Below are 25,141 nucleotides of genomic sequence, written 5' to 3'. Positions count from 1 at the left end.
GTCAGCAAAAGCAGAGGAAGCTGAAGATTCGAAAGAGCTTATTAGGTCATGTATACACATATATTTTGAGAACAAGTGGGAATGCCTGGGGGTGGGAGGGCCCAACGGAAGTTTAATGGTCACACACTTTTCCTTTGTCTTCAGCCAGCCTCCCCTTCCTCTGCTGCTACCGTCCGTACACAACAATAGCCACAAAGTCACAGCAGTCACATAATTTTGTTTTAATTTGGTTTTTCGCAGGGTGCAGCTATGCATCTTTTCTCAAAAAGCTTGTCAAGCAGCAGTGAGAACCAGAATACCAACAACTCTTGGGGATTCTGTGACAATGCATTTTTTAAAAATCTGCTCGATGAATAAATATTAGAAAATTGTAACCAAAAGGATGAAGGATAAATTTTAATAAAAACATTATACAGGTGCTTCTTGATTTATGCAAGCATGCCCTTCTAGGACTTAATAAACGTAAGAGTTTGTATGAAATATAAAATGCTTCCTTTGCTTAGTTAGCATAGGGGATTGACTACAAAGGTGCGGAGCTCCTCGCAAGCTTTTTCAGTCAGACACTGTCATTCCAGATACTTTTCACTTTTCAAGGAACCAAAAAAGTTCACGTGCAGTGGGGGAGAGCTTCTGGCTGCCTTTGAGCGATTTTAATGTTTCCATTTTGGGGTCTCATCAATCATACTATGCTTACCAACTGGCCTGGCACTCTTGCTATCCCTTTTCATTTTGTATTCATGATCAGAGTGAAATAAATGGGCTAATGACACCGAACAATGAACCATAACAAGTTGAAGCTGCCCAAACCTGTGGAGTGAAAGAACAATGCAAATTTAGGCTCCCTGACAGGCCCCTAATAGTCCTCTGTAAACTCCAGACTACTATTTTCTCATTTCCGAAGTAGGCAAACAATTTACTGTAAGTAAATGCACACGAGGGTGCATACCCTTTGGCTAAGTACTCCCTTCAGTGAAGTGCAGTGTAAACTCTGGCTCAGTGTATCAGAATGACAGGCTGGGAGTCAAATCTGAGCCGGGGTGGAGACACCGATCAATAATCAGGAACCCAGACCCCAGGGGATTTGGGTTAGCTGCCAGGCCTGAGTGGCTCCTCAGAGGAGCCAGTATGGTCCAGCCCACCCTCTCCTGAATCCCTGAGATGAACAAACGTGGACAAGACAACGCAATCCCAACTAGATCCCTTCCAGCCTTCCCTAAGGCTATAAGAAAGTTGTAGCATTTGATTTTCCTTTAGACTCTGCCTTGAATTCCACCTGAGTCATAAATTCCCCGTACTTCACCTTCCTTGCTTAGAGAAAGTAAGGTGGGTGATGTAAACCACAGTCTCAAATTATTAACAGTCACACTCAACATATGTCATGCTTTGTTGAAATTCCATCCTTGGAAATGTGTTACTGCAAGAAAATTCAGGTCAGGAGGACTGGGATGAATGATGATGTTTATTGTAAGGAGATACTTAACTCCAAAGCTAGATATACAGTGAGATGTCCTCGAGGGTGTACACTTCAGAGAGTCTCTGGTGACCGAAGACTTTGTGGTTAATGATCTCCTTCTGAATCTCTGAAGATTAATGTGCAGTCAATACGATTTTAAGTAGTTCACTACATTCTGGTCTCTAAAAAGTGACCTGCTATTCCCATAACCCCACTGGGTCATTTGTCCCACTATCAAGTTAGAACTTCACATATTTTTTTTTTTAGAACTCTCTGTGAATGTAGTAATGCCTTTCAGTCACCTTACCAAGCAGAGAGAGGTGTTATGGAAGAGACAAGTTCAATATGGTGCCAATGCTAAAGACTGCCAATTTCAGTCTACGGCCCCTTAACTTCTCCGCCCTGAAGTGACTATTCAAAAGCTTACTAAATAAACTCAAAGCACCTCTCACATGCCTGCTTGCCACGGCCAGCTCAGTTCCAGGTTCGGAATGCCAAGCCAAGCCCCAAGCCCAGTCATGGTTTTTCTGTGTTTCCAGTATCCACCCCTGCCTGTTTGTTTAGACAAGAAATAATCGTGCGTGCGTGTGCTCAAGGTGCTGGAAAGAAGCAGCTCACTGTGAGTGCCGTCTGGAACTGGCTGGCCTCTCACCTTCTGAAAAGCTCCCAGGCCTTCTCTCGAAGCTGAGGGACGCAATGGAAAGCAGTCTTTGTTGGTTCTCTTTAAACAAGTTGCCTGTGCTGCTGCTCAGGCGAAGTAAGACACATCAAATGTCCTCAGTCAGCTCTTTCAACTTGACTTACTTCAAAAGTTGTCTGTCAACGTGGATATTAAGAAGACACCTACACGACAACGTACAAACTGTGCCATGTACGTGGGAGTCCCTGCAGAGCTGGTGGGACACAGGCTGCCCACCGAGCCAGAAGAACCCGGGGCACCGACTTGGGAGCCCGGGAATCGGGCAGTTGGCTGTCTTTTTTTTCTTGTTATGAAATACGTAGTTAAGAACAACATTTTGGGTAATTTTTGTAAAATTATTTGGTGAATATTAAATTAAAAAAAAATTTCCCTCTATAAGCTGAATTAAGTTCCCACATTTCAGTCAGAACTTCAAATTGACAAGCCAATGTTTATTTGTCCTTCATCATATTTTTCAAAGAACTGGTTATATTCATACACATACACACACAAAGAAACACAGACTTAAAAACTGGAAAGGTTGATTCTTTTAGGTAGAAACCAGAAATCCACAAAGTACACACAGGCATTTTACGTACACTGTACCTCAGTTTCTCCATGGAGTAATAAAGCTAGTTATAGGAATCTCCCCCATAAATGAGAAGATGCGAATCAGACGGTGTTGGCAGGGCAACGTCAAGTTTCCCGGATGAACTGTTTCATTGTTCAGACACACCAAATTGTGCCATGGGTCGTGTAAAGGAAACAGCCATAGTTCTAAGGCCCAAGGACTGAAATACTGAGAAAGTACCTGAAATACAGGTATGGGCCAGAAAGCCTAACTATGAAATGAATATGTATGGGTGTGGTGTCTATATAATTGCTCAATTTACTATTCAGTTATAAGCAATTAATGATCAAATGAGCAATACGGGTCTTGCCTGCCTCACGTATCGCTTTTTATCCAACCTCTTTGGGGTCTCCTGACAGTGTTATATCAGACTTGGCTGGATACTCTGCAATTGTGCCCCTGAGCCTAATTCCCCCAACTTTCTTTGCTGAGAATGGCTTTCTGTAACCTGCGGTATGCCTTCTCCCACTTTATAGCTTATTTTCTTTTTGCCAGGGAAATAGTAGGCAATCTTATTTGAGAACATAAGGGCTGGGAAGGGTACATATGGGAATGCTTTGGTAGATATTACTTTTAAAAACTACCTTGATAGTTCCTCCTGCTGCAGCTACACAGAAGAAGCCCAGGGAAGAGGCCAGGAGAGGAAATAAATGTTGGGGGCGGGGCTGACGCAGGGCTGGGGGGTACCAGGGAAAAGGCTGCAAACTGCTTGAGTATGTCAAGTGACAAATTATATATATATCAACAAATTATGAGGCACAAAGGTTTTCTCGGAAGATCCTGTCTTTGTCAGTCCTTATTCTGAAGGAGCAGAAGCCCCATAAAAAGATGTTTGCAGAGACAGAAACATGAGTGGCTTTGATTTCTTCCAGTTCAGAATGGATGCTTAACAGACAAATTTCCTCCCCTGGGTGTGTGAATTCCTCACATCTAAAAGTCTCTTCTAACTTCTCTGACTTGGGGGGAAAGCTGTAAAATGTCATTGTAGACACAAGTGGGAGAGAAATCTAAACCTTATCACCCAGAGCAAAGTCCCCACCAGGGCAGAGCCCCTGCCACGTGCTCTCTTGAGAATATCGCTTGCACGCTTGCTTTCTCTGGCTGAACCATTCTGACTTTTACTAAGGGGGAAGTCTCATTCCCTCTCTCTCTACCGTGGCTATGAACATTTCAAGCTATGTATTAGACTTAGCATCTCATCCCCTTTGGCATCAAAATGTCAGTGAGTCGCATGTCAGGAAGGGTAAGTGAGAAGGGTGTTCTCACCCAGGGCAGTAGAAAATGGCATGACCAGAGGAAGAGCAGTTAAGTGGTATGTGCTCCAGTGCATTAAAAATGTGTGTGTCCTTTGACTCAGCAATTCCGCGCCCTGAAAACTGATCCTAGCATAATGATGGCAAATTCACAAACACTACACAAACTCCATGCACCCAGACATACTACGTAGTGCCTCTGTGTATCCATCATTAGAGGAATTTATTTTTTTAAGAGGGTATGGTGGGGAGAAAGAGTGGGAGAGAATATCGATGTGAGAGACAGAAATTAATCAGTTGCCTCTTGTACACATTCAGCCAGTGACTAAACTCACAACCCAGGCATGAGCCCTGACTGAGAATTGAACCGGCAACCTTTAGCTTTGCAGGACCATGACCAACTTAGTCACACCAGTGGCAGTAGAGGAACTTAAATTAAATTTTGTGTCCATTCCATGGAATATTTATCAGTGAAAAATGCTTCTTAGAAAGTGTTATAAACATCAGAGATGCTTATGTTTTAATGTTAAGATTAAATGAGAAAGCAATATTTAAAAGTCTATCTAACTCAGCCCTGGCTCAGTCTATCTAGTTCAGTGGATTGAGCGCACACCTGTGAACCAAAGCACTGCCAGTTTGATTCCGAGTCAGGGCACATGCCTGGTTGCAGGCCATATCCCCAGTATGGGGTGTGCTAGAGGCAACCACACATTGATGTTTCACTCCCTCTCTTTCTCTCTTCCTTCCCCATCTCTCTAAAATAAATAAATAAAATATATATATTTAAAAGTCTATCTAACAAATTATCTCAACTAATTTTTTAAAGATTTTATTTATTTATCTTTAGGGGGAAAGGGAAGGAGAGTAGGAGAGAAATATCAGTGTATGGTTGCCTCTCATGCGTCCTCGGCTGGGAACTGGCCCGCAACCCAGGCATGTGCCCTGACTGGGAATTGAACCACAATCATGTGGTTTGCAGGCCTGTGCTCAATCCACTGAGCTACACCAGCAAGGGCTATCTCAACTAATTTTTTAAATGCATATTAAAAAAGCAGAGAAATAAGTAAACTAATGAATTAAAGTGACTGCTTATTCAATGAAACTATAGATGATTTTTTCCTTCTACTTGCCCCCCTCCCACTCCACTGCAAAATGTCCTTAAATGACCATATATCCTCTTTATAATCAGCAAATAAAAACCATATTGAAGTTAGGAATGACAAGAAAAAAGCATACTAAATATTTTGTTTCTACTTTTTTTTGTGGTTTGGGGGCTAATAATAACAAGGCTGGAAGCTGAAATATAATCAATCAGATTTTATAATGGCTTTTAAAAATCAACGACAAAGTAGATTTCTAGAACTGTATTTTCCAGATTGTCTTGGCCAAACTTAATTTAAAAGTAACATATTCCTGACTAGAAAGCTACACTCCTCAAACTTAAACAGGTATAAAACCATATCACTTTGTTCCATGAATTTATTCAACATTCAGCAAATATGTATGGCACCCTTAACTCTGTGCCAGGCGCCAGGGATCCAAAAGTGAGTAAAACAGATGGGATTTGTGCACTTAGGAAGCTTGCAGCAGAGTGGGCTGAAAGGGGGGGTTTGTATACATCAACCCAGCAGAAGCTGATTCAATTACTCCTGCCAAAATCAGATGCTAGAACTGTAAAGAATTTCCTATCATACTTATAAAAACTGCAGTTATTATGCCACATCTCACTGCCTCTTTTCAAAGAGCATTTTGTGAAACATGCATGAACCTTTGAGCGGTGAGAGACGGAAATCCAGAACGCAGGTTCAAGTTCACTCCCCAGGTGTGCTGCCTGCCTCACACAGATGAGTCCCTCTCTGAGTCCTCCTGACTAAAACATGGATGGGAATGATTTATGTTGGAGCTTTTTATGCTTGAGAAAATCATTAGTTGGTGAGCAAGCCCCACACAATGCCAGCCACAGAGTAAAGTGCTCGGCGAATCAATCTGTCCTTTCTCTTGAAATATTCATGTTTACACATAAAAATTGTGAAGAATCAAGTAAGAAGAAAGATGTAAAAATCAATGAAATGTGGGGTTGGGTTTTGTGACAGTGACAGCTAAATGGGGACAGGGTTTCTTCTGGGGTGACAAAAATGTTCTACAGTTCATTGTGATGGCTGCTTATCTCTGAGCACATTAAGAAACCAATGAATTGTATACTTTAAATGGCTGGGTTGTATATTATGTGAATTACATCTCAATAAAAATGCTATAAAAAAGATCAATGAAATACTTCAATCAATACGTTCAGGTGAGCCAACAGCTATTCTTTGCAACCATAAGACCACTGGCATTTTGTAATTAGAAAATATATTATCAGTGCAAAGTATATTAAAGGTCTTTCAGGAAGAGTTTCTTACCAATTTCTTTACAGGGAAAAGAACAAGGAGACACAACAATACTACATGAACAAATCTCACAAGGGAACTTCTGAAATCTTTTAGCACATCTAAGTCTGAAGAAAAGTTTAGTTTTAAATGCCTTACACTCTTTTTTTCAAAGATTTTATTTATTTATTTTTAAAGAGGGGGAAGGGAGGAAGAAAACGAGGGCAAGAAACACCCATCAGTTGCCTCTCAGAAGCTCCCCATCAAGGCTGAACACGCAACCCAGGCACGTGCCCTGACTCGAATCACACTGGGGACCTTCCGCTTTGCGGGAAGACGCCCAACCAACTCAGCCACACCGGTCAAGCCTAAACGTCTCCTAAGTTTAGCTACAGAATCAACCAACCAAACCGGGCAACAAAACACAGCAGTTTCAAACTTATTGCTTCATCACTTAACACTTAATGCCACCACCAAAATATACACACAAATGACACAAAAGAACAAACGTTTGGTCTAAAAACAAGCCAAATCCTACCTAATAGCAGCTTATTTTTCAAACCGACAAGACATGAAGTGACTGCCCATGTTCTGGTTTTCCAGTACAGCACATGGTCACTCATCACATCTAAATGTTGGCCGTATGACCTCATCAGGTAAAAGTAAAGCAAATCCCTGGACAATGACACAGACAAGCCTCCCCCAGCTCCTTCCTCTCTCTGTCCTTCATCCAAGAAATCTTTTCTGAGTGTCCACTGTGTGAATACCCATCCTCCAGTTTTACTTTCTGATTTTTTCTGTGAGTTAGTAACATTAGTCTCAGTGACCTTAAAAAAGAAAATGCTTACATGATATACAGTTTTATAGTTATTTACAATATACATCCTCAACCAACTTTATTTTTATTAAAAGAAATGTGGCCACTGCACACAGAATCATCAGTGGTAAGGAACATTGTGTATGGTCAGCAAAGACCCAGACTTCACTTTCTGTGTGAGTTGCCCTTGACCCGGGAAAACAGGCAGCACCTGTGCAGTCTGGATGGTACGTCCTTCAGGCCGCTCTGCCACCAACAGTGATAAACCTCAAGGAATCACCAATGGTGAGGAATCTCAAAAAAACATCTGTTCTTTCACTGGCAACCACCACTGCAAGATGGCCCGGAAAGCTGAGGACAAAGTTCATGGCCAACACATGGAGTAGCACTAGCTACTGGTTACTTCAGCCCCTCAAAGCCTCTGTGGGGTTCATGTTGAGGATCGAGGTTGGACCCTTTCTTCTCACCAGCACCGTGATTAACAACACACTCACCTGCCACACTGGAGCTGACTGATCCCCATTCAGCAAAATCCTTACCGGCAGCTCATTTCCATTTCCGCCCCCACACAGTCATCACTGGTGTGGCAGGTAACGAAATGCAGAAGCAAAAGTGGGCATCTTACTCCCCTTTCGGGAGCCAAAGCTGAATTTATACAATCACTTGGAAAAACTTCAATAAGTAGTAAGTCACTTAGTAAGTCTTGTGCCAACTCAATGCTCAGTTACTAAAAATACCAGGTGAGCCTGGGTTGATATTTAATCTCTTCTCCAATGAAAATTTAAGAAGGAAAGTTCTATTCAAGCAATAAGACTGCTAAGTAAATACTGCAGAATAGGAATAACAATACCATCGGTGAGATTTATCATTGATTACAGAGACCCATTTGTCAGTTAACGAATTCTCCTGAAGCCCCCAACCCTGCCCATTCAAACACTGACCCTCTGTCTATTCTAGAGACGCAGGAGAAGCAAAAGAACTTAAGAATCTCTCTGGTGGTTTAAAGGTCCCTGCTTACTTCTCTGACTAATTACTTTTAACACATTAATTCCTAAGAGCACTTTTTTTCCCTTGGAAAACACACAGAATATCAGGTGAAGGACCTCAGAAAAAGACATTTCTCCTCCATACCAGGTGTTAGTAAGAAGTCTTCTCAAGAAAACCATACTTCACTACTATATCATAAGTTGCCATTTATATTTCCATTGTCTCCTCTGAAACATCCCAGTGATTCTCTAAATACAATCCTTTATTTGCTACCTCATTAACTCCTTTAATACTCCTGGTTTTTGAGCTATTTCAAAAATAATTCATTGGAGACCACACAGAAACAAAGCTACTGTGTCTGGCTCACTGGAGAAGCAAACAGTAAGGTCCACCTGACTATAGTGATAAATTACGAAGTGGAACCACTTAACTGTTCATTAAGCTCTACCAAACCTCAGTGGAGTTCAAGTTCAGGATCAAAGCGGGACCCTTTCTCATTAGCACCGTGATTAAACAACCACGCTCGCTACCATGCTGCGGCATCTTGACTGGCTCTATGTACCTGAGAGGTAAGCAGGACAGGTGTCTCTGTCCATTGCATATCCAAGAAAATGAGGCAGTAACACACATAACTTCCTTAAAGGGAGAAGACCAAGCAGCTTGCACACGACCAGGACATCCCCTCTTTCCTCCAAGACAGATGTTCTCAACTTTGTTTGCACATTAGAAGCCCCTGGCGGAGCTCTGAAAAACCATACCAACGTCAGGTCTCCAAACCAGGGCACACTGCCCACCCAGACCCAGGAAATGCCTGAAAGCGGTGCTGGGGCACCAGTATGTTTTGAAAGCTCCCCAGGTAATTCAAAGGCACAGAGCGGAGATCCACTGTCCTGCACCTGAGAGATGTTTTAAAAGTTGTCATTAGCAAACATTAGTTTTCTTTCTCTCACTTCCTTTTCTTCAGTGGCTTTGCTTAACCAACAGGAGAGTGGAGGGGACGGGGACGACAGAGCAGCAGAGCGATGGTAAATGATAGCCTCAACAATGAACCATGGACACCGCCAAACCGAGTACACTCTCGGGAAGCAAAAAAAAAAAAAACAAGAAAAGCCCAATGAGAAACACGATTCAATAAAAATCAAAAGGAAAATACATTCACAAGACCTAAAAAGCCAAGTTCAATACATATGTATTTACACACACTGTTGCATACACCATGTTTTGTCTGTTTTGTTTTATCCACCCTCCCGCCAAAGCAAATTTTCAAACAAATAACTATACATAGGCATGTGTGTCCCAAATGTCAGGAATGAAATGCTAAGGAAATTCTTTCCAACATCTGCGAGTAATTTTGTACAATACATCACTGCTCCTATGCATGCACCTTAAAGCAGGAAGATCAGAGTAGAATAACTAAACATCCAAATGCAGTAATAGTTTTTCTCTCCTATTAAGTATGATCTGAAACCCGCTAATTATTTCCAGAGGAAACGTCTCTGGAACATGTTATTCCTGAGCACAGTTCGGCTCTCAGGCAACCAGACTTTGCGGACCAGCAGCGCCACGAAGGGAAAGTCTGTGACTGAAAGCTCCCTCCTTGAACGAGGGAGCCTAAGCACGAGGTGTTCAGTGGAGATTCCATACTCCCGCCTGGCTGTGCCCCACCACCATCCAGAGAAATCGCAAGAACACTCAATATTCCCTGAAGACTGAAGATAAGAGTTCTTAAAATTTCTAGGATCTGGAAACACACACACATACGCAACCTTCGCACGCGTGAATGCACATAAACTAGGTTTGTGAAAAACACTACCAGGTTATACAATACCCTCAAAATGAAAATAGCAGGAAAGAGATTTTTATTCAACTCAATCTACAGGACATTAGTCAAAGGCTACTGCCAGCTTTATAACCGCGTGACTTGCTCTTTCTTCATGGAAGCTCACACTAGAAAACTACCGCAGCTTACTCTCTCCTCCCCTGCTCCCCAAATCCCCCTCTTCAGCTCTCTAAACGTGTTTCTCCGAATGGGTTCTGTTTCTTTCTTTGTCCTCCCCAAAGGGAAAAATTAACAGTCAAGTGGGTTTAATTTTTAAACTGGTACGAGAGCCTTAAAAACACACTGTACTGAGAAAAAAATGCAAATGGAATGCTCTTGAAAATGGTTGCACATTAAACACATCTTAGGAGTCAGGGCTTTACTGAGACGAGTCCTTCCATAAAGGTCAGAAATTTAGTTTACTCGGCAAGAATGACTCTTAACAGCTCAGGCACCTCTTGTCACCACAGTAAACATCCACACATTCCAGTCCTGGAAATGGGAGGCCGTTAAAATAAGGTGGGAGCTGCCCAAGGCTCCACTACTGAGCGTGAAAAGCTTCTTTCTGAGGCCCTCAGCCCACAGTGTGAATGTGCGAAAGACATCCACGGGTGGAGGGATGGGGCGCAGCATAGAAAAGCAGGTACATGAGACTCAGGAGGTTGACTTTCAGATAAGAGGGTGAACGTGGAGAGGCTTTACGTATATCACGACCTGATAACGACGACAACAGCAATAATAACACTGTTCAGCTCTTCAAGGCTATGGGCAGAGTATCAGAATTCCACATCAACTTTACCAAGTTTCTCAACACAGAATTTTTTTCTAAATAATCTCATCTTTTATTAGAGGCTAAGGTTAAGAGTCAAAACCCATCAGACTTCTAAGCAAAGTGGAAAATAACCCAGCCTTACAGCTGTTGCAGAAAGTTTGTGGCTAATTTTACAACACCCACCACCCGGGGAGGTCACACGGCAGGAACTTCATCCTCGCCCACACTGGAATAAATAAAATAATGACAAGCAATAAATGGACCGGCACTAAGTCACAGCTAAGAAATGGGAGATAGTGCTTCACCCTGATGAGTGAATTATCCAAGTACAAGAAAATCTTACTTTCACGTTTACAAAATTAACCCTTACTCTTTCCAAATCTTTTTCTGTTCCTGAAAAATTTCTGTTCCTGAAAATTGGCACCTACCCTAACTAACTGTGACCTTATTTTGTCTTAAGTTTTTTTCTATACATTTCATACCAAGATAGCAGTTGGAAGCCCTTCCACATCACTTCTGCTCAAAGGAAAACCTAAAGGAAGGCCGACTGTGCACAGTCCCGAGAGAGTCCGTGAGAGAGACGCTCGGGCCCCACCGGAACCCTCACACTGGATGGCGTCTGAACCAGCAAGAGATCGGGAAAATCATAATTCTGGCTCCTCTCATATCCAGCCCTCCCAATGAGGTTGCCATGTACTGTATGAGACAGCTTCTCCGTTAAAAGGACAGAGGACGGATCCCCCAAACAGCCAACATTTCTGAAGACAAAAGTAAATTTGAACCATTACTTCCATTTGAGCAAACCAGAGAGACCCCGACATCTACGGCCTTCATTCCCTTTCTATGGTTCCACTGGTTAGAGTTAAAGTTTATTTTTCCTAACTGATACTATTTACAAATGTTTTATCTAATTATGAAATACATCTTACAAGAGTTTATTTAATGCAATATGTAAAGATAAAAAATTTTTCTAAGAATTTTTTTCTACCTTATCACAGCTTAAACTATTTTCTGCCTTCAGATAATTATGTTTGCACTTTCAGATAATTATGTTTACAGAAAATCACGTCACTTGATTTTCATTCTTTATTTGTATTCTCTCCTTTTCTTCTCCAGTTTGTCACGATTCTTAGCCATTTTCTCTCAATGACTTCTTTCCCAGTGATCCCTCCCAATACAGTCAGTCTCCTTTCCCACCCACTCAGCCTCTTTTGTGCATATTTTATTTTCTCCCTTTAAGTTTCAGCCCTCAACTTCTTGCCTTGTTACAGAGAAACCTAAACAACGACTTTAAGTCTCAGATCTTTCTTGTTCCCCTAATCCTCGTCCTTTCTCCTCTCCCAAAAGACCAGAATATTAACAACTGTCACCTCTTTTGCCGTTAACCAGTCCCGCTTAGAGGAAAAAAGTTTCCCCAGTGTTCTTCATTTTCTTTTGTTCTCTCAGTGCACTCTGGGGCATGCATCTTTTTTATCTTTTCTATTCTACCATCCCCAAAGGAGCAATGCAGCTTTCTCCTTTCTATTTAGTTTTCAATGATCTATTGGCCTCCATTAAAGACACCGGTCATCTGAAATACACAGTACTTTATGGTCACGTTCTATAGACATGGCCAGCCATGGTCTGGATGCATTATCAGTAAGCCACAGCCTAATCTATATTTCCAACAGCAATCACAGATCAATCTTAATCCATTTCTCTTGTACCTTGCTTCTCTTGTGACTAATGCATTGCACTTGCCAAAGACCCCTGATGACTTAAGGGGTCTCCACTCAGCCATACAAGAGAACTGACTGGCTCCAGAGGCTAAAGCCTTTGACCTTGGCCTCATTACCTCTGAGCACCAAACAGCTAGAGCCACATCATGGTGATGGCCCTCACTAAATGCAAGAGCCCTTGCTCAATTCAGAAGGTAAATATAATCCTCAACAACACAAAAATCACCCCATGCAAACAGACAGATCCATTGGTACACCATGGAGAAAATGAACTTGAGATGTTACTTTCTGATTTCCATGACAGCTCGAGAGGAAAGGGTAACCCCTCACTGTGCTTCTCACAGTCCTTCGTGTTAGCACCTAAAGTGGAAAACCACCTTTAGGGACACCTGATTCATTCTGAAAGTAAAAACAGCCATGAACAAAAGACAAACAGTATTTCGACAAAAATCCAAAGAGCACAAAGACCACTTTTCTTTCCTCTCTGAGTACCGCAAAGCAAATTCCCCATCCAGGTGGACACAAATATATCATAGGGAAAGAGGGCACAAGGAAATATATAAAAAATAAATTGTATTTACCTTCTTCTGTTTCATGCCACACGATCCCTTCCAAATTCACACTGGTCCCAGGTTCACAGGGCCCAAGACATTCGGGCTCTGTCACTACTCCAACTTCACAGGTATTGACACCCACGGAACGAGTCCGAACCAAAAGCTGTTCAACGGGTGCTGCAATATTGGATGAAGACGGGGAAAAGTAGGAGGGCAGAACCGGAGGCGTGAGGCTGCTGGAAATCGGCGGTGGCGGTGCTGGCACTGTAAACAGGGGGTCAACCTGAAAGACAGACAGGCTTACTGCAGTGGCGCTGCGTTCTGCCGGTTCTTTGCAATGCAATCTGTTTACTTCCCTTCTAGAATACACCACCACCCCAAATCCATTTGCAATTATAATACGCTTTGAGTGTTTTAATGGTGCCAAAATATAAAGAAGAATAGAAATGAGCATTTTATTTTTCCATGCCGAAAAAAAGCAAGTATTAGGGCTCTGGCTTCCTGAATTATAGCCAGGCCTTTAATGTCCTTCTAAATTCATCCATACACAAACTCCAGCCTCAGTAGATGTAAATAAAAGATGCTTTGCAAAATTAGGACTATTTACCACTTGTAATAAAATCTTACTTTCAAATTTACAGTATTTCCCAAAGGAGAAACTTGAATAAACACCATATATGCACCATTGGACATCTAAGAACAGGAGATGGACTAAAATTGTTTTCAAAGTACTTTATAAACCATAATGAATTAAAATCACTATTAAAATAATTACCTTATTCTGCTGAATATATAAAATACATAAACTTGATTACACACACTGAAACCCATCAATTGGATATTATTAGCATGTATTTATTAAGTATCAACTCCTAATTCAATGTTCAACTGTAAAGTTTACCAGAATTCATATAAGTGGAGAAATAAACGAATGTGCCCAACATCAACATACTTTGAGTTTCTGCACAAGTCCTTAAGTGGCTGAACTTGTAAAGATCCCTCATGAGTTTAACCAAGACACAGCAGCCCTCTCTCTAGACCCAGGAAATGAAGTTGACAGTCAACATAAGAACTTGTGGTGCTGTAATTCCTTTGCGCCCCTATCCTGAAAAGAGCAGCAGAGGAGTCCTTCACCCAGAAAGGGTTAGGAGTCTGGCCATAATGAAACAAAAAGCTATGTACGTACTAAATAGGTAGATCATCAACCAACTCATTCACTCACTGGACCCATTTTAACAACCATTATGACTGCTACACAACAGCTTTGGCCCCGCTGACAGGTTGTGAAATGTCAAAGAGCAAAATGCAAAAGCAGGCCTGCACCAGGACCGCAGATCCCCAAGTCCCTTCTGCACACAGTCACCATCTACATATAAGGAACAGCACCCTGCATGTTTTATCAGCGGGGCTAGCAAACTGTATAAAAGGACAAGTAGACGGTTGCTCTGGTAAAATGCCAGCATGGTCTGTTGTACACACAGCCCCAGTTAACCTTTGTAAGAAACCAACACTTGGCTACAGATGTAATATTAAATAGTCTTTGTTGTTTTTTAAAAAATGCAAGAGTGCACACTTCAAGAGAAGTCACATGAGGAAGTGTACTCCCTGGTTAAACAGCTGAAGCAGTCATCTGTGTGGGCTCCTTGTTCACATAACTGTAGGAACTATTTCTACAGTTTGCATTTCACTAAAATGATAAACTGACATTCACTTGCCTGAGTGATTCAAGATGCAATAGAACAGCCCTTCATCCAACTGCATGTTAAAGAAACTTAATTTCCTGCTCTCAAAGCTGCCATAAAACTTCTTTTGCTCCACGGTTTTTTATTGTTCTTCATTCTTGATCACAGAACCCAAGAAAGTAAAGCACTTAACAGCCCCAAGCCCCAGATCTGGTGATTTATGCTTTCGTGTAAATGCAGCTTAATGTGGATCAAAGTTCACACTGATAGTTCCTATTTTAAAACTGAGCTGACAAATGAAGAAAGAGGTTCTGAGGGGGAAAATTTAAGGGTGAGGGGAACCAGTGCTACTTTGTAGTCTTTATTACAACTAAAAGATTGTGTGTGATTGGAATCCCTTTCGAGAATTTTTTTACAGAAAAGTTATAAACCAGCCACTATACTTTTTCGTGCCCCTTTCCCAACAACCCCTTTATTTATACAGTTTTGAGGTGACCGAAACTTGATGCCACACATATAACCTGGACAAAGTGCAACAATATTCCAAACTGTTCTTTGTATCACTGGATGGACAGCCTGCATTAATTTCAAGGGAAAGAAACATAGCTTCAACTAGATAAACAAGAAAATGAAATAAAATAGGAGGTGAGGAGTCTCAGCATCAGCTCTCTGATCAGGACACAACAGGACAAAGTGTGTACCAGAAGTTATAGGGACAGGGCATGTGACACCAGGGTTTTGAGCCCAACTCTGACGCACTCATTAAGCTCATGACTTCAGAGAATCATTTAACCTCACTGAAGCTCGTTTTCCTCAACTGAAAGATGTATTCTTTGGCCTTCTAATATTGATGGCAAATTCTATCAAAAAGGAATCTCCAGACTAACTCCTTACTTCCATGCAACTCTGCTTACAAATATATTTGCATACAGATACACACCCTCAACCACTATTGGGATATACATACGTGACCCCAAAGATTACGTTTCCTCAGAATCTAGACGGCCTGAGAAGAGAGGCTATGGTACCCTGGACCTACCAGCAAGTTCATTGTGCTTAGTTCCATCCACACAATCCAAGTGCAATGGAAGAAGTCCAGTTGAGGACATTTATAGAAGGGGCACTGCAGCCTTGTCTGCACGTATTTCCAAACGAGAAAGCTACATACAGTTCAGAGAGTCTGTCTACATGCGTGAGCTTAATCATAAACAGTCCTCCAGCGTGACAACAGTCTAAAACCCTTAAACCGATAGGAAAATCCAGTATGTAATATAATTTTAAAGATTACGCTTTGTTACATACGGGAATTTTTCTTAGTTTTTCCACTGCACTGGCTTCCTCACAGTAGCTCAAACTTCTCATTCTCACAGGCACAGGATCCCCACGACCAATGAGGGGAGAACAAAGCGCTTTTCTCCACTGGGGGCTCCGGAGCTGGGAGCGAAGAACACAACCGCCGTGGAAGCCCCTCTTCCCTGAGGGCACCAGTGGGAGAGAGGTAAGCAATCACATCCCAGAGGTGTTTTACCGAGCTGGTAGGCTACTTTTAAAACATTTCCTTTTTTTTTTTTTTTTTTTTTTGTCAGCACAAAAAATTAGGAAAATGTCTGAATTTCTACCATCTCTTAATATAATACTTGAACAATGTGCTATGCTGGGCCCGTATTCCTTGTGGCGTCAGCTGACAGCGCCGAGCTTCCCTTCAGCCTGAGAGACCTGGCCAGGCACAGGCAGCTGGGTCTGGGCTCTCGGCTCCCCCAGAGACAACTGCAGAATGTGTTAGGGAGCAGGCCCTTTAGCCCCCGTTTACTGATCCTAGAGAAAAAAGTGGCCCCTATTTGTACAAAGGAGATAAGCTACGGCAGCCCCTGTGAAAACGAAAGAGCAGCCTCCCACAAGCAGAAACTTAACAGTAGGGTTTCAACAGACGCCCAGAAACCAAAAAAGAGAGGGGGAGGGTAGATGGGAAATAATTCAGAGCGCGGCCCAGTCAACTCTCTCTGCTGCGAATGCCCCCAGTGGGAGATATTCCCCCCGAAAGGTTTCAGTTCTCCTGTGTATCTCATGGTGTCTAACACAAAACCACATGTACCATATGTAAAGCAGGACTTCAGAGGGTTTTTAATAGTTGTTTTTGCCTTATATAGAAGACCAGCTCCACTGTACCCTGACTTCTCAGGTCACTGATTCCCCTATACTGAACCATAATTTCTTCAACTAATGAAGTTAAGACAGAAAGTAGCAACAGTTCTCAGGCGGACTCCCTCAGGAGTGGGGGCAGTGTACACTTGGAGTTGGTAGTGGTGGACCTCAGGTTGTGTGGAGCTCAACTCCTGACCCTGTTGGTACTTGTGGGACCCTAAGCAAGTTACCTGGCTGCTCTGGGTTTAAGAAGTGGGAAAAGAATAACGTTACCCACACAGGGTCACAGTGTAGACTCCACGAGGTAACGCATGCACCGCGAAGGCTCAGTATAGTGCTTAGCTCAGCTAACAATGGCTTGGGGGAAGAAATGTCCCTGGTCTAATATTACAGTTCTCTAACCCTTCTCGCAAGCTTACAAAGCTCCTTTTTATATCCTCGTATGTTTAACATAAATCTGTAATCCCCTCCAAATGCACGGTTAAGTGCACTTAAAGTGTGTTAAAAGTATAAGAAGAAGGACTTGACCCAGAGAAGCTCAGCCTGGGGAAGTGCTCCTTTCGCACACTGGCACCTGGCCATGGGTCAGATGAGCCCTGCACTCTACAAAACCCCGTCCACTAACCTCTCAGTGCACCTCTTTCATACACTGCTCCCTCCAAAGTCTCCTTTTACTCCCCTGAATGCACTCACACAGCCAGCCAATACATAATTTCCACACACCTGCTGAGTGCCAGGCACTGTGCGCCCTGCTAGCCAAACAAGAGTGGGCAAAACTTGGGCACTAATCAAATAAAATCGTACCAATACAGAAAACTAAATGTTACTGCAGAAAACACACCCGAGGGGCTGTCCTTGGGGGCCTGAGGACAACATGCAGTGGCAGACAGTGTGACGCGGGGTCAGTCTCTGGAGCTGGCATCCAGCTCCACCTTTAGTTACGACACCTTAGGACAGTCACTCTGGGGGACTCAGTGGCTTCACCTGCAACACGGAAGTGACTCCTGGCTAACGTGACTGCTACACGAGACCATGCAGACGATGCTGGCTCACGGCCTGGTACAGAGTAGCCACTGGCAGCACTCACCAAACAAAAGCCATTGTCATTGTCAATGTTATCATTAGTATGAACATACTGAGACCTGAACTAAAAGGTAATCAATAGGTGTTTCGGTCCTGTAAGGCCAAATGCTGAGCTCTGCTACATTCAAAGGCAATTCAAGAGAGGCAGTTACACGTGAACGACCCACGGCCATGGATGACAACAGTGTGGGGAGGGACTGTGGGTAGGAGCAGGAAGGGGGCAGGGTAAAGGGGGGCAAACTGGGACCAATGTAATAGAATAACAACTGAAAAAAGAAAAACAGCTGAAGCAGAAAAAGGAAGGAAGAGGCAGTTATAAATACCTTTTCGGGGCTACCCCAGAATAGTAATAATCAGATATTCCTTTAAGAAATCAGTAGAGAATTAGTAGTCAATTAACACTAATAACTGGAATAAAAGATCAGAACAGAGAACTGGACAGTTTTAGCAATGGTTCCTTTGTCAAAGCCTCTTTCTGTCATCTTGTGGGACACTGATGTAACTATTACAGCCCCAAAGAGGAAAGCAGGAAAGCAGCCATCTCCAATGGGGGTGGGGGAGGGAAATAAAAAAGACCCATAAGTCTCACAGCTGGTGGCGGCAGCCTGTCAAACTGAAGAAAGTTAATGTCAAGAACAGACTCGAGGCAGTCTCTCACTGTTATTTTTGCATGATTATTCCCAGGTGTTGGTGCATGCTGAGCAGTAGCCTGGCTATTTATCACTAGAGAGAGCCCAAGAGCATGGGAGTGGAGGAGCAGGGAGGGGTGAGAGAGGCAGAGAAGAAAAGGTTATTTACACAGATAGCAGCACTGGGTGTGTGTAATCAGAAGGCTGGGGTGGGGGTGGGGGGTCTGCAGAGAGACTGGCGATATTTTTTCTGTTCACCTTATTTCAAGGGCTTTCCAAAGTGATGATGAGTCAAGGAAGCTCCAAAGCTGGAGTGCTGGTGGCGGCAGCTTTGCGTCACTTGAGCAGGGACTCTATCAGCCAGTGATCTCTTCGGGTGCCCAGACACGGACAGCAAAAATGGAAGAGTCACCAAGGCCAGGCTGGGGGTCTCCAGCGGGCACTCCCATTGGGCACTCCCGCTTTGCTCAGGCCCAACAAAGGGATGGTCAGGTGGCCCAGGAGGGCAAGTGCTGCCAGGCGAAGGAGATGGGGAAGTGCTCCCGGAAGTGCTCCCGGCCAGGGAGACAGGCAAGCCTAAGGAAAGCCTCCTGCCCACACCCCCAGACAGGGATGAGCCCTGGTGGGGGCTTGCCCAGGTTTATTCTGTCTGTGGCCACAAATCTCCACACACCTCTGGATTTTAACCTCTCAATCCCGGGGTTCTCAGATCACCAACAACCAGAATGGGAAGGGCATTTCATTTTTCTAGTCAGTATTTTTATGTTCTATGAGCACACTGGAGCATGATTACTTAATGCTCATGTTTTCTTTATTTATATCCTGGTGTTTGGCTGTTTTAGGAGATTGCCCACAGTCACCTCTTTAATTCAAAAAGCATTAGACGGAGACTGCACTTCATGTAGGGAAATCACAGCCCTTCAAAGGTGACCGCTGCGGCAGTCTCTCACTGTGCATTTAACCACCTTTCCTGCCTAACATCACTGCCTCATTAGCAAAGCAAGGGAGGTTTTACCTTGACTGGTGTGGCTTGGAGGACTGAGCACCAGCCTGCGAACCAAAGGGTCGCTGGTTCAATTCCCAGTCAGGGCACATGCCTGGGTTGCACTCCAGGTCCCCAGCTGGGGGCAAGTGAGAGGCAACCACACATTGATGTTTTTCTCCCTCTCTTTCTCCCTCTCTTTCTCCCTCCCTTCCTCTCTGTCTAAAAATAAATAAAATCTTTAAATTTTTTTTTCTTTAAAACCTCTTTCCTTAAGCACTGATCTTTTCTCCATCCCTGAAAAACAAACCTGGAACAACTGTATTCAGTTGTTTCTAATTCTGCCTTTCCTACAGGGAGAACTCTCCCCTTTAGAACCGTGATCAAAGTGACTTGTGCTTTACAGCTCACTTTGGAAAGGACATGGGCACACCTTTACGGAGGGTCATGTACCAGGCTCCACACATTCTCTATGTCCTTTAGCTCTCACAATATCCCCACATTTTATAGAGGCAGAAACTGTAAGAACTCAGAGGATGGTCAACCTATCTATGGAGCTGAAACTGAATGCCAAAGCCCTTTGAGTCCAAAGTGCTTGAGCTTTCTTGTAAAGAGTAACAAGATCAGCAACCCACTCACTGCTCAACACACGCAACACCGCAAGGAGGAGTTAGGTTACAGTCTGCATTCTTTCAATCAATTTTCACAACAAGATTGTGAGGAAAGTACTTTACAGATAAGAAATAAGAAACTTGGGAAAAGTAACTTTACAAGATCATTTAAGGATCAGTGGCCAAGCCAGAACTTAAACCCACAGTGACGTACAGCAAAAGCAAACTCTTCTATATATAAAACAAAACACAGGTTGGAAAGAAACCTTCCCTCCAAGGTACTTTTTTGACCCTTTTCTGTACATAAGAAGCCACACACACCTTTTCTGGCACAGGGTGCAGAGCCATGCATCACAAGTGTCCAAGCAAACGCTGCCATCCCTTCAGAAGCCTCACTTAAAAACTTTGCTGAAACCAAACTCGGGTGTGTTTTGTTGTTACTGTTTTAAAGCATCCAATTCCAAAAGTTACAACTACGTACAATGACTGGGAATCATACCATGTTGTTTTCTCATTCTCAGGTGTGAAGACTAGAGACTGCCCTAAATAAAAGTAGCTGCTCCAGTGCTTTTAAAAGGCTTAGCCTCTGACCTGGTAGAGCTTGGCCTGGGGATGGGCCAGGGCTCCGGCCCCAAGGCCGGCGGGGCCAAGACAAATGCTTCCATTTCCAGCCAGGACTCCTACCACCCTGAAATCTCAGAAGGGCCAATACAGGGGCTCTGCGGCGCTGCTTGGGCAGGCAGCCGAGGGGAGTTTCTGACTGTCAGTGCATCATTCCAGAAACAGCCCTACACGCAGGTCCCAAAGCAGAAGCACGGACAGGCCAGCCACATGCATAAAATGTGCTGTCAACAGCAGTGATTGTTTCTCATTTCATTCTCTAATAGTGACAGCTTTTCAAAGCAGAAGAAAATGTACCACGTATGTAAAGATAAGAGTATGATGAATCTGCTCAATTCCATGTCTTAATTCTTTTTTTTTTGAAGCCAAACTAGTTCTCCCCTAGAAGGCCCTCAACTATGTAGAGAGCTCCAAGAGAAAGTGGCACACGGAGGCGGAGGGGACGTTTCCACCAGACCACATCAGTTATCACATACTTAGCCTCGCTTGTGTTCTTTGGGGAAAAAAGCCTGTCCTACTGCTGAGCCACAGACTCTTCACCTGTTTCCAAAGTGCTGCTGACATCCTCCAGGGCTCAGAGAGCTGGGTGTGCTTTAAATAGCAGCAGTAAATGGTCAGTGTTTTCATATCTTGTTCATAGGAGTTGTCTGATTTCCTCTCATCCTACTTCCAAAAACACTAAAACAAATAAATAAATAAGCCACGAATAAAGGAGACCATCATAAATGTACTCAAAACATGGCTCCTTGAATTTAATCATTTTCATGAGTCTCTTTACTTTGCACAAAGGGGACTCCTTCAAAGTTCCATACAAACCCCATTTCTATAGATCTGGTCCCCAAACCCTAAGAATGTAACTTTTAGAAAAGAAGCTCAATGGTAAAACTGCATTTTTAACTTTGGACCTGGCTTAACACGGGTGCAATGATACTAACAAATCAATTTCATAACCTCTGAATACTGAGTATCTTTGTAGAGCCTGGCCATCAAAATACTGCTGGGTCTTTCACGACCCTAAATTTCTCCTGAAATTAGGGAAAGACTGGAGGCCTTTCATCCTCACTGTTCTGGACACAGGCATGATTTTAAGAAGGGAGAAAAGAGGGCAGAAGAGGAAAGAAAAGCCTGTTTGGTGGTTGGGAGTGGGGGGTCAAGGCAACAGAATCACCTTATTCCTGATCTTCTCTACTAATGAAACTTCTTTACTTTATACTATGAAATCTTGTGACTACCTAAAAGGAGGGATATTTATTTATTTGTTTATTTTCAAATTATAAGAGAATGTTTACTTAGAAAGTTACAGAGGTAGTGTAAGTGAGCCAGCTGGGCTGCTTAGGCTCAGGAAATAAGTTACAGAGGCAGAAGAAGGGCCCTTGGCGCTTGAGAGAGAGAGAGAGAGAGAGAGAGAAAGGCAAAGGTTAGGCACCTCGGGGTAGGAATTGAGGAAAGGGAAAGGCAGCAGCAAGAGGGAGAGCCCGCTAAAAGGAGTACTTTAGACATCTGATTTATCAACACAATACATGCTGGTCCCACAAATAACAAGAAGTACTTGAGTCACTCTGTGTGGGATCGAAGGTGGTGTTGGAAAGGGAAAAAACCCTGCCCTTCCAAAGCACAGTGGGTCAGCCACAGAAGGAGGCAATGTTGACCCTCTGCCCAGCACACTGTCTTGCCACCATTGATTCTCCCTGTGAAATCTAAACATCGCTCACATAAATGCATGTCTAAGAAGCTCCTAACTAACATCTTGTCCCTCTTCCCACCAGACCTCCGAAATGCTGATCCTAAATACCAATCAATCTCTGTACAAATTACAGAAAGCTTTGAAATTTTAATTTCATAACAAACCAAACAACTCAGTAAAGATCTCCATAGTTTATCACCAAGATAAAAAAAGGTTACACAAAAAGAAAATCATTGAGGTCCTGGCCCTACAGCCATCTACATACCTATTTTCAAGGACACCTTGGAGACACATTCATTTTTTTATCACAGCTCTATGAAAGGCTAGGGTGAGTTTTCTCATCTGATTTTGTCAACCGAAGAAACTACGGTCTTGAGAGAGAAATCACTTCCCAGGGTCACAGGATACCCTAACAGGAACTGCCATGACCTCTACCAAGTTCTGCACCCTAAGTCAAACTTCTGAAAGTTTCTTCCCGTGTGCTCCCAACCCCCCAAAAAGCTGTGTGCAGATCCAGAATTCTGTTTTCCCTCCTGAAAACAGAGTGGACTGCAAAAGCCAATACAGTTCATTCTCCAGGGAGAACCTCTCTTCTAACCGCTTCTTCTTACTCATCCTTCTAGAAATTATATCCATAAAAACCACTCAGAAGGGATCACTTCATTTTACAGCCTTCTGTGCTGCATGAGTTTTAACATGAACACGGGCTACTTCCATCATTTTTAAACACTAATTTTTAATTAAAAGATGCTAAGCCAGTCCATTTTAGAATACACAAATGCTAATGCACAAAGGAGACCTGTTATTAAGACTATTATCTCAATTCCTCTGCAAAGGCCCTGAAATCCACACGCCCAAGGAACTGCAAGGATCTAGTTGTTGGGGGAGGAGGGTGTCGGACAGTGTGCTGATCCCATGTCCTCCCCTTTCTTAGGGCTGCTGCCTAACGACGCCTCACCACGGGAAGTTGGTTCATCATCCAACAAATTTCTACCAGATGCCAAGAGGTGCCCAGCATCGCCTCCGGAGCAGTGGCCGGGCCCCAAGGCGTCGGCGGGGACTAGCTGCGGCCTGGGAGCAGCTGAGCTCAGGTCTGCGCCGGCAGTTGGGCCCGAGGCATTGTGGGAGCTCCACCGGGCGGGCAGCGGCCGGGGTAGCCTCGACACGCAGCCCTTCCGGGAAGGGCCGGGGTCCAGGGCGGCGGGGTCAGGGACAAGAGGGACAGCTGGGGCCAGTGAATGCAGCCCTCACCAGGGCCCGGGTCCTCGGGGGTAACTGTGGGGTTAGGAGGGAGCACTGGAGGTGTTAACGCAGGGACGCGGGGCAACCAGATGGGTCAGGTGGCCAGGGCGTCCCAAGCCTCGGGGAGAGCGGGGTGGAGAGGGCTGCGGGTGGGCGTCCTGGGAAGGGGTGGGAGCGAGGGCAGGGCAGTAGGGTGGGGGAGGGAGGTGAACTCCGGGCCAAGCCAGGTTCCATTCCCGTTGGTGAGGGGACAGCCCCCCCCCCACGGGGGGTGGGGGTGGGGGAGCGCCTGCGGGCAGGTGGGAAGAACTGTTTGGGACTCACTGATCTGGGCCAGAGGGCCATCCCGGCGTAGAGAAGCGAAGAGATGGCGCAGGGAAACGTAGAGGGTGTTAGGAGAGGACGCAGAACCCTGCAGCTGCAGCAGTGGTGGCGAAGGGTGGCTGCTGAGGTCCCGACAGACTGGGAGAGTGCAGTCACCGCGCCACAGACAGGTCAGCAGCAAATAGTGCGGTGAAGAGCCCCAGCCTACTCTCTACCCACCAGAACAGCAGGTATTTTTAAAGGCTAGTAGTTCCTAATGCAACCTGCAGTTTCCCTTAGCCTCACAGTGTGGCCCCTACACCTCCCTGGAATTCTCTGCTTCCATTTAGGTGAAAAAATAATGATTCATCTTTTTCACTAGCTGACTTGATCTTTGAGAATCCAGACTCCACCCACGCATGCCAGCTCCGTCCACCTTTTTATGTGATGGGCATCCAATAAGAAAATGATGCCTTTGCTTAAGGGGGCTGTATCGCAAAACCAACGGGCATCCTGAATGTGCTTTTTCAAACTGACCTCACCTGGTCCTGTTCACGGCACTTCCCCTGCAGAATCACTGCAGGCCTTGATCAGAGATACTCTCCTTCCTTTCTCTCTTGCTACTGTTGTACCTTTAAAATTATGTTCCCTGGGCCCTGGCCAGTGTGGCCCAGTGGACTGAGTGCAGGGCTGCAAAGGGTCCTTGGTTCCATTCCCAATCAGGGCACAAGCCAGGGTTGTGGGCCAGGTCCCCAGTTGGGGGTGCAAGGAGGGCAACCACACAATGATGTTTCTCTCCCTTTCTTTCTCCCCCCTTCCCCTCTCTCTAAAAATAAATAAAATATTTTTTTAAAAATAGATGTTCCGCCCTGGCTGGTATAGCTCAGTGGATTGAGCGTGGGCCTGCGAACCAGAGGATTGTGGTTCAATTCCCAGTCAGGGCACATGCCTGGGTTGCAGGCCAGTTCCCAGCAGGGGACGTATGAGAGACAACCATACACTGATATTTCTTTGCCTCTCCCCATCCCCTCTAAAGAAAAACAAAATCTTAAAATATAAATATATATATGTTCCCTCGTTCTCCATGTTCCTGTTCCCAGGGTTCATATT

General features: G+C 44.1%; 1 protein-coding gene across 3 annotated transcripts in view; it reads right to left on the bottom strand.

Moving 5' to 3' along the window:
- ZNF608 (zinc finger protein 608) overlaps positions 1 to 25,141 on the bottom strand; it is a 107,189-nt gene that overhangs the window by 45,451 nt on the left and 36,597 nt on the right. For all 3 annotated transcript variants that reach the window (XM_037028659.1, XM_037028650.1, XM_037028641.1), the window contains one exon: positions 13,080 to 13,335. In XM_037028659.1, coding sequence (XP_036884554.1) covers positions 13,080 to 13,335 — 256 coding nt within the window. The remainder of the gene's footprint in view (positions 1 to 13,079; positions 13,336 to 25,141) is intronic.

This window comes from Sturnira hondurensis, unplaced genomic scaffold (genome assembly GCF_014824575.4).
Source record: "Sturnira hondurensis isolate 20B ecotype Veracruz unplaced genomic scaffold, ASM1482457v3 Scaffold0001509, whole genome shotgun sequence".
NCBI lineage: Eukaryota > Metazoa > Chordata > Mammalia > Chiroptera > Phyllostomidae > Sturnira > Sturnira hondurensis.
This window is presented reverse-complemented; position numbering and strand designations above follow the sequence as displayed.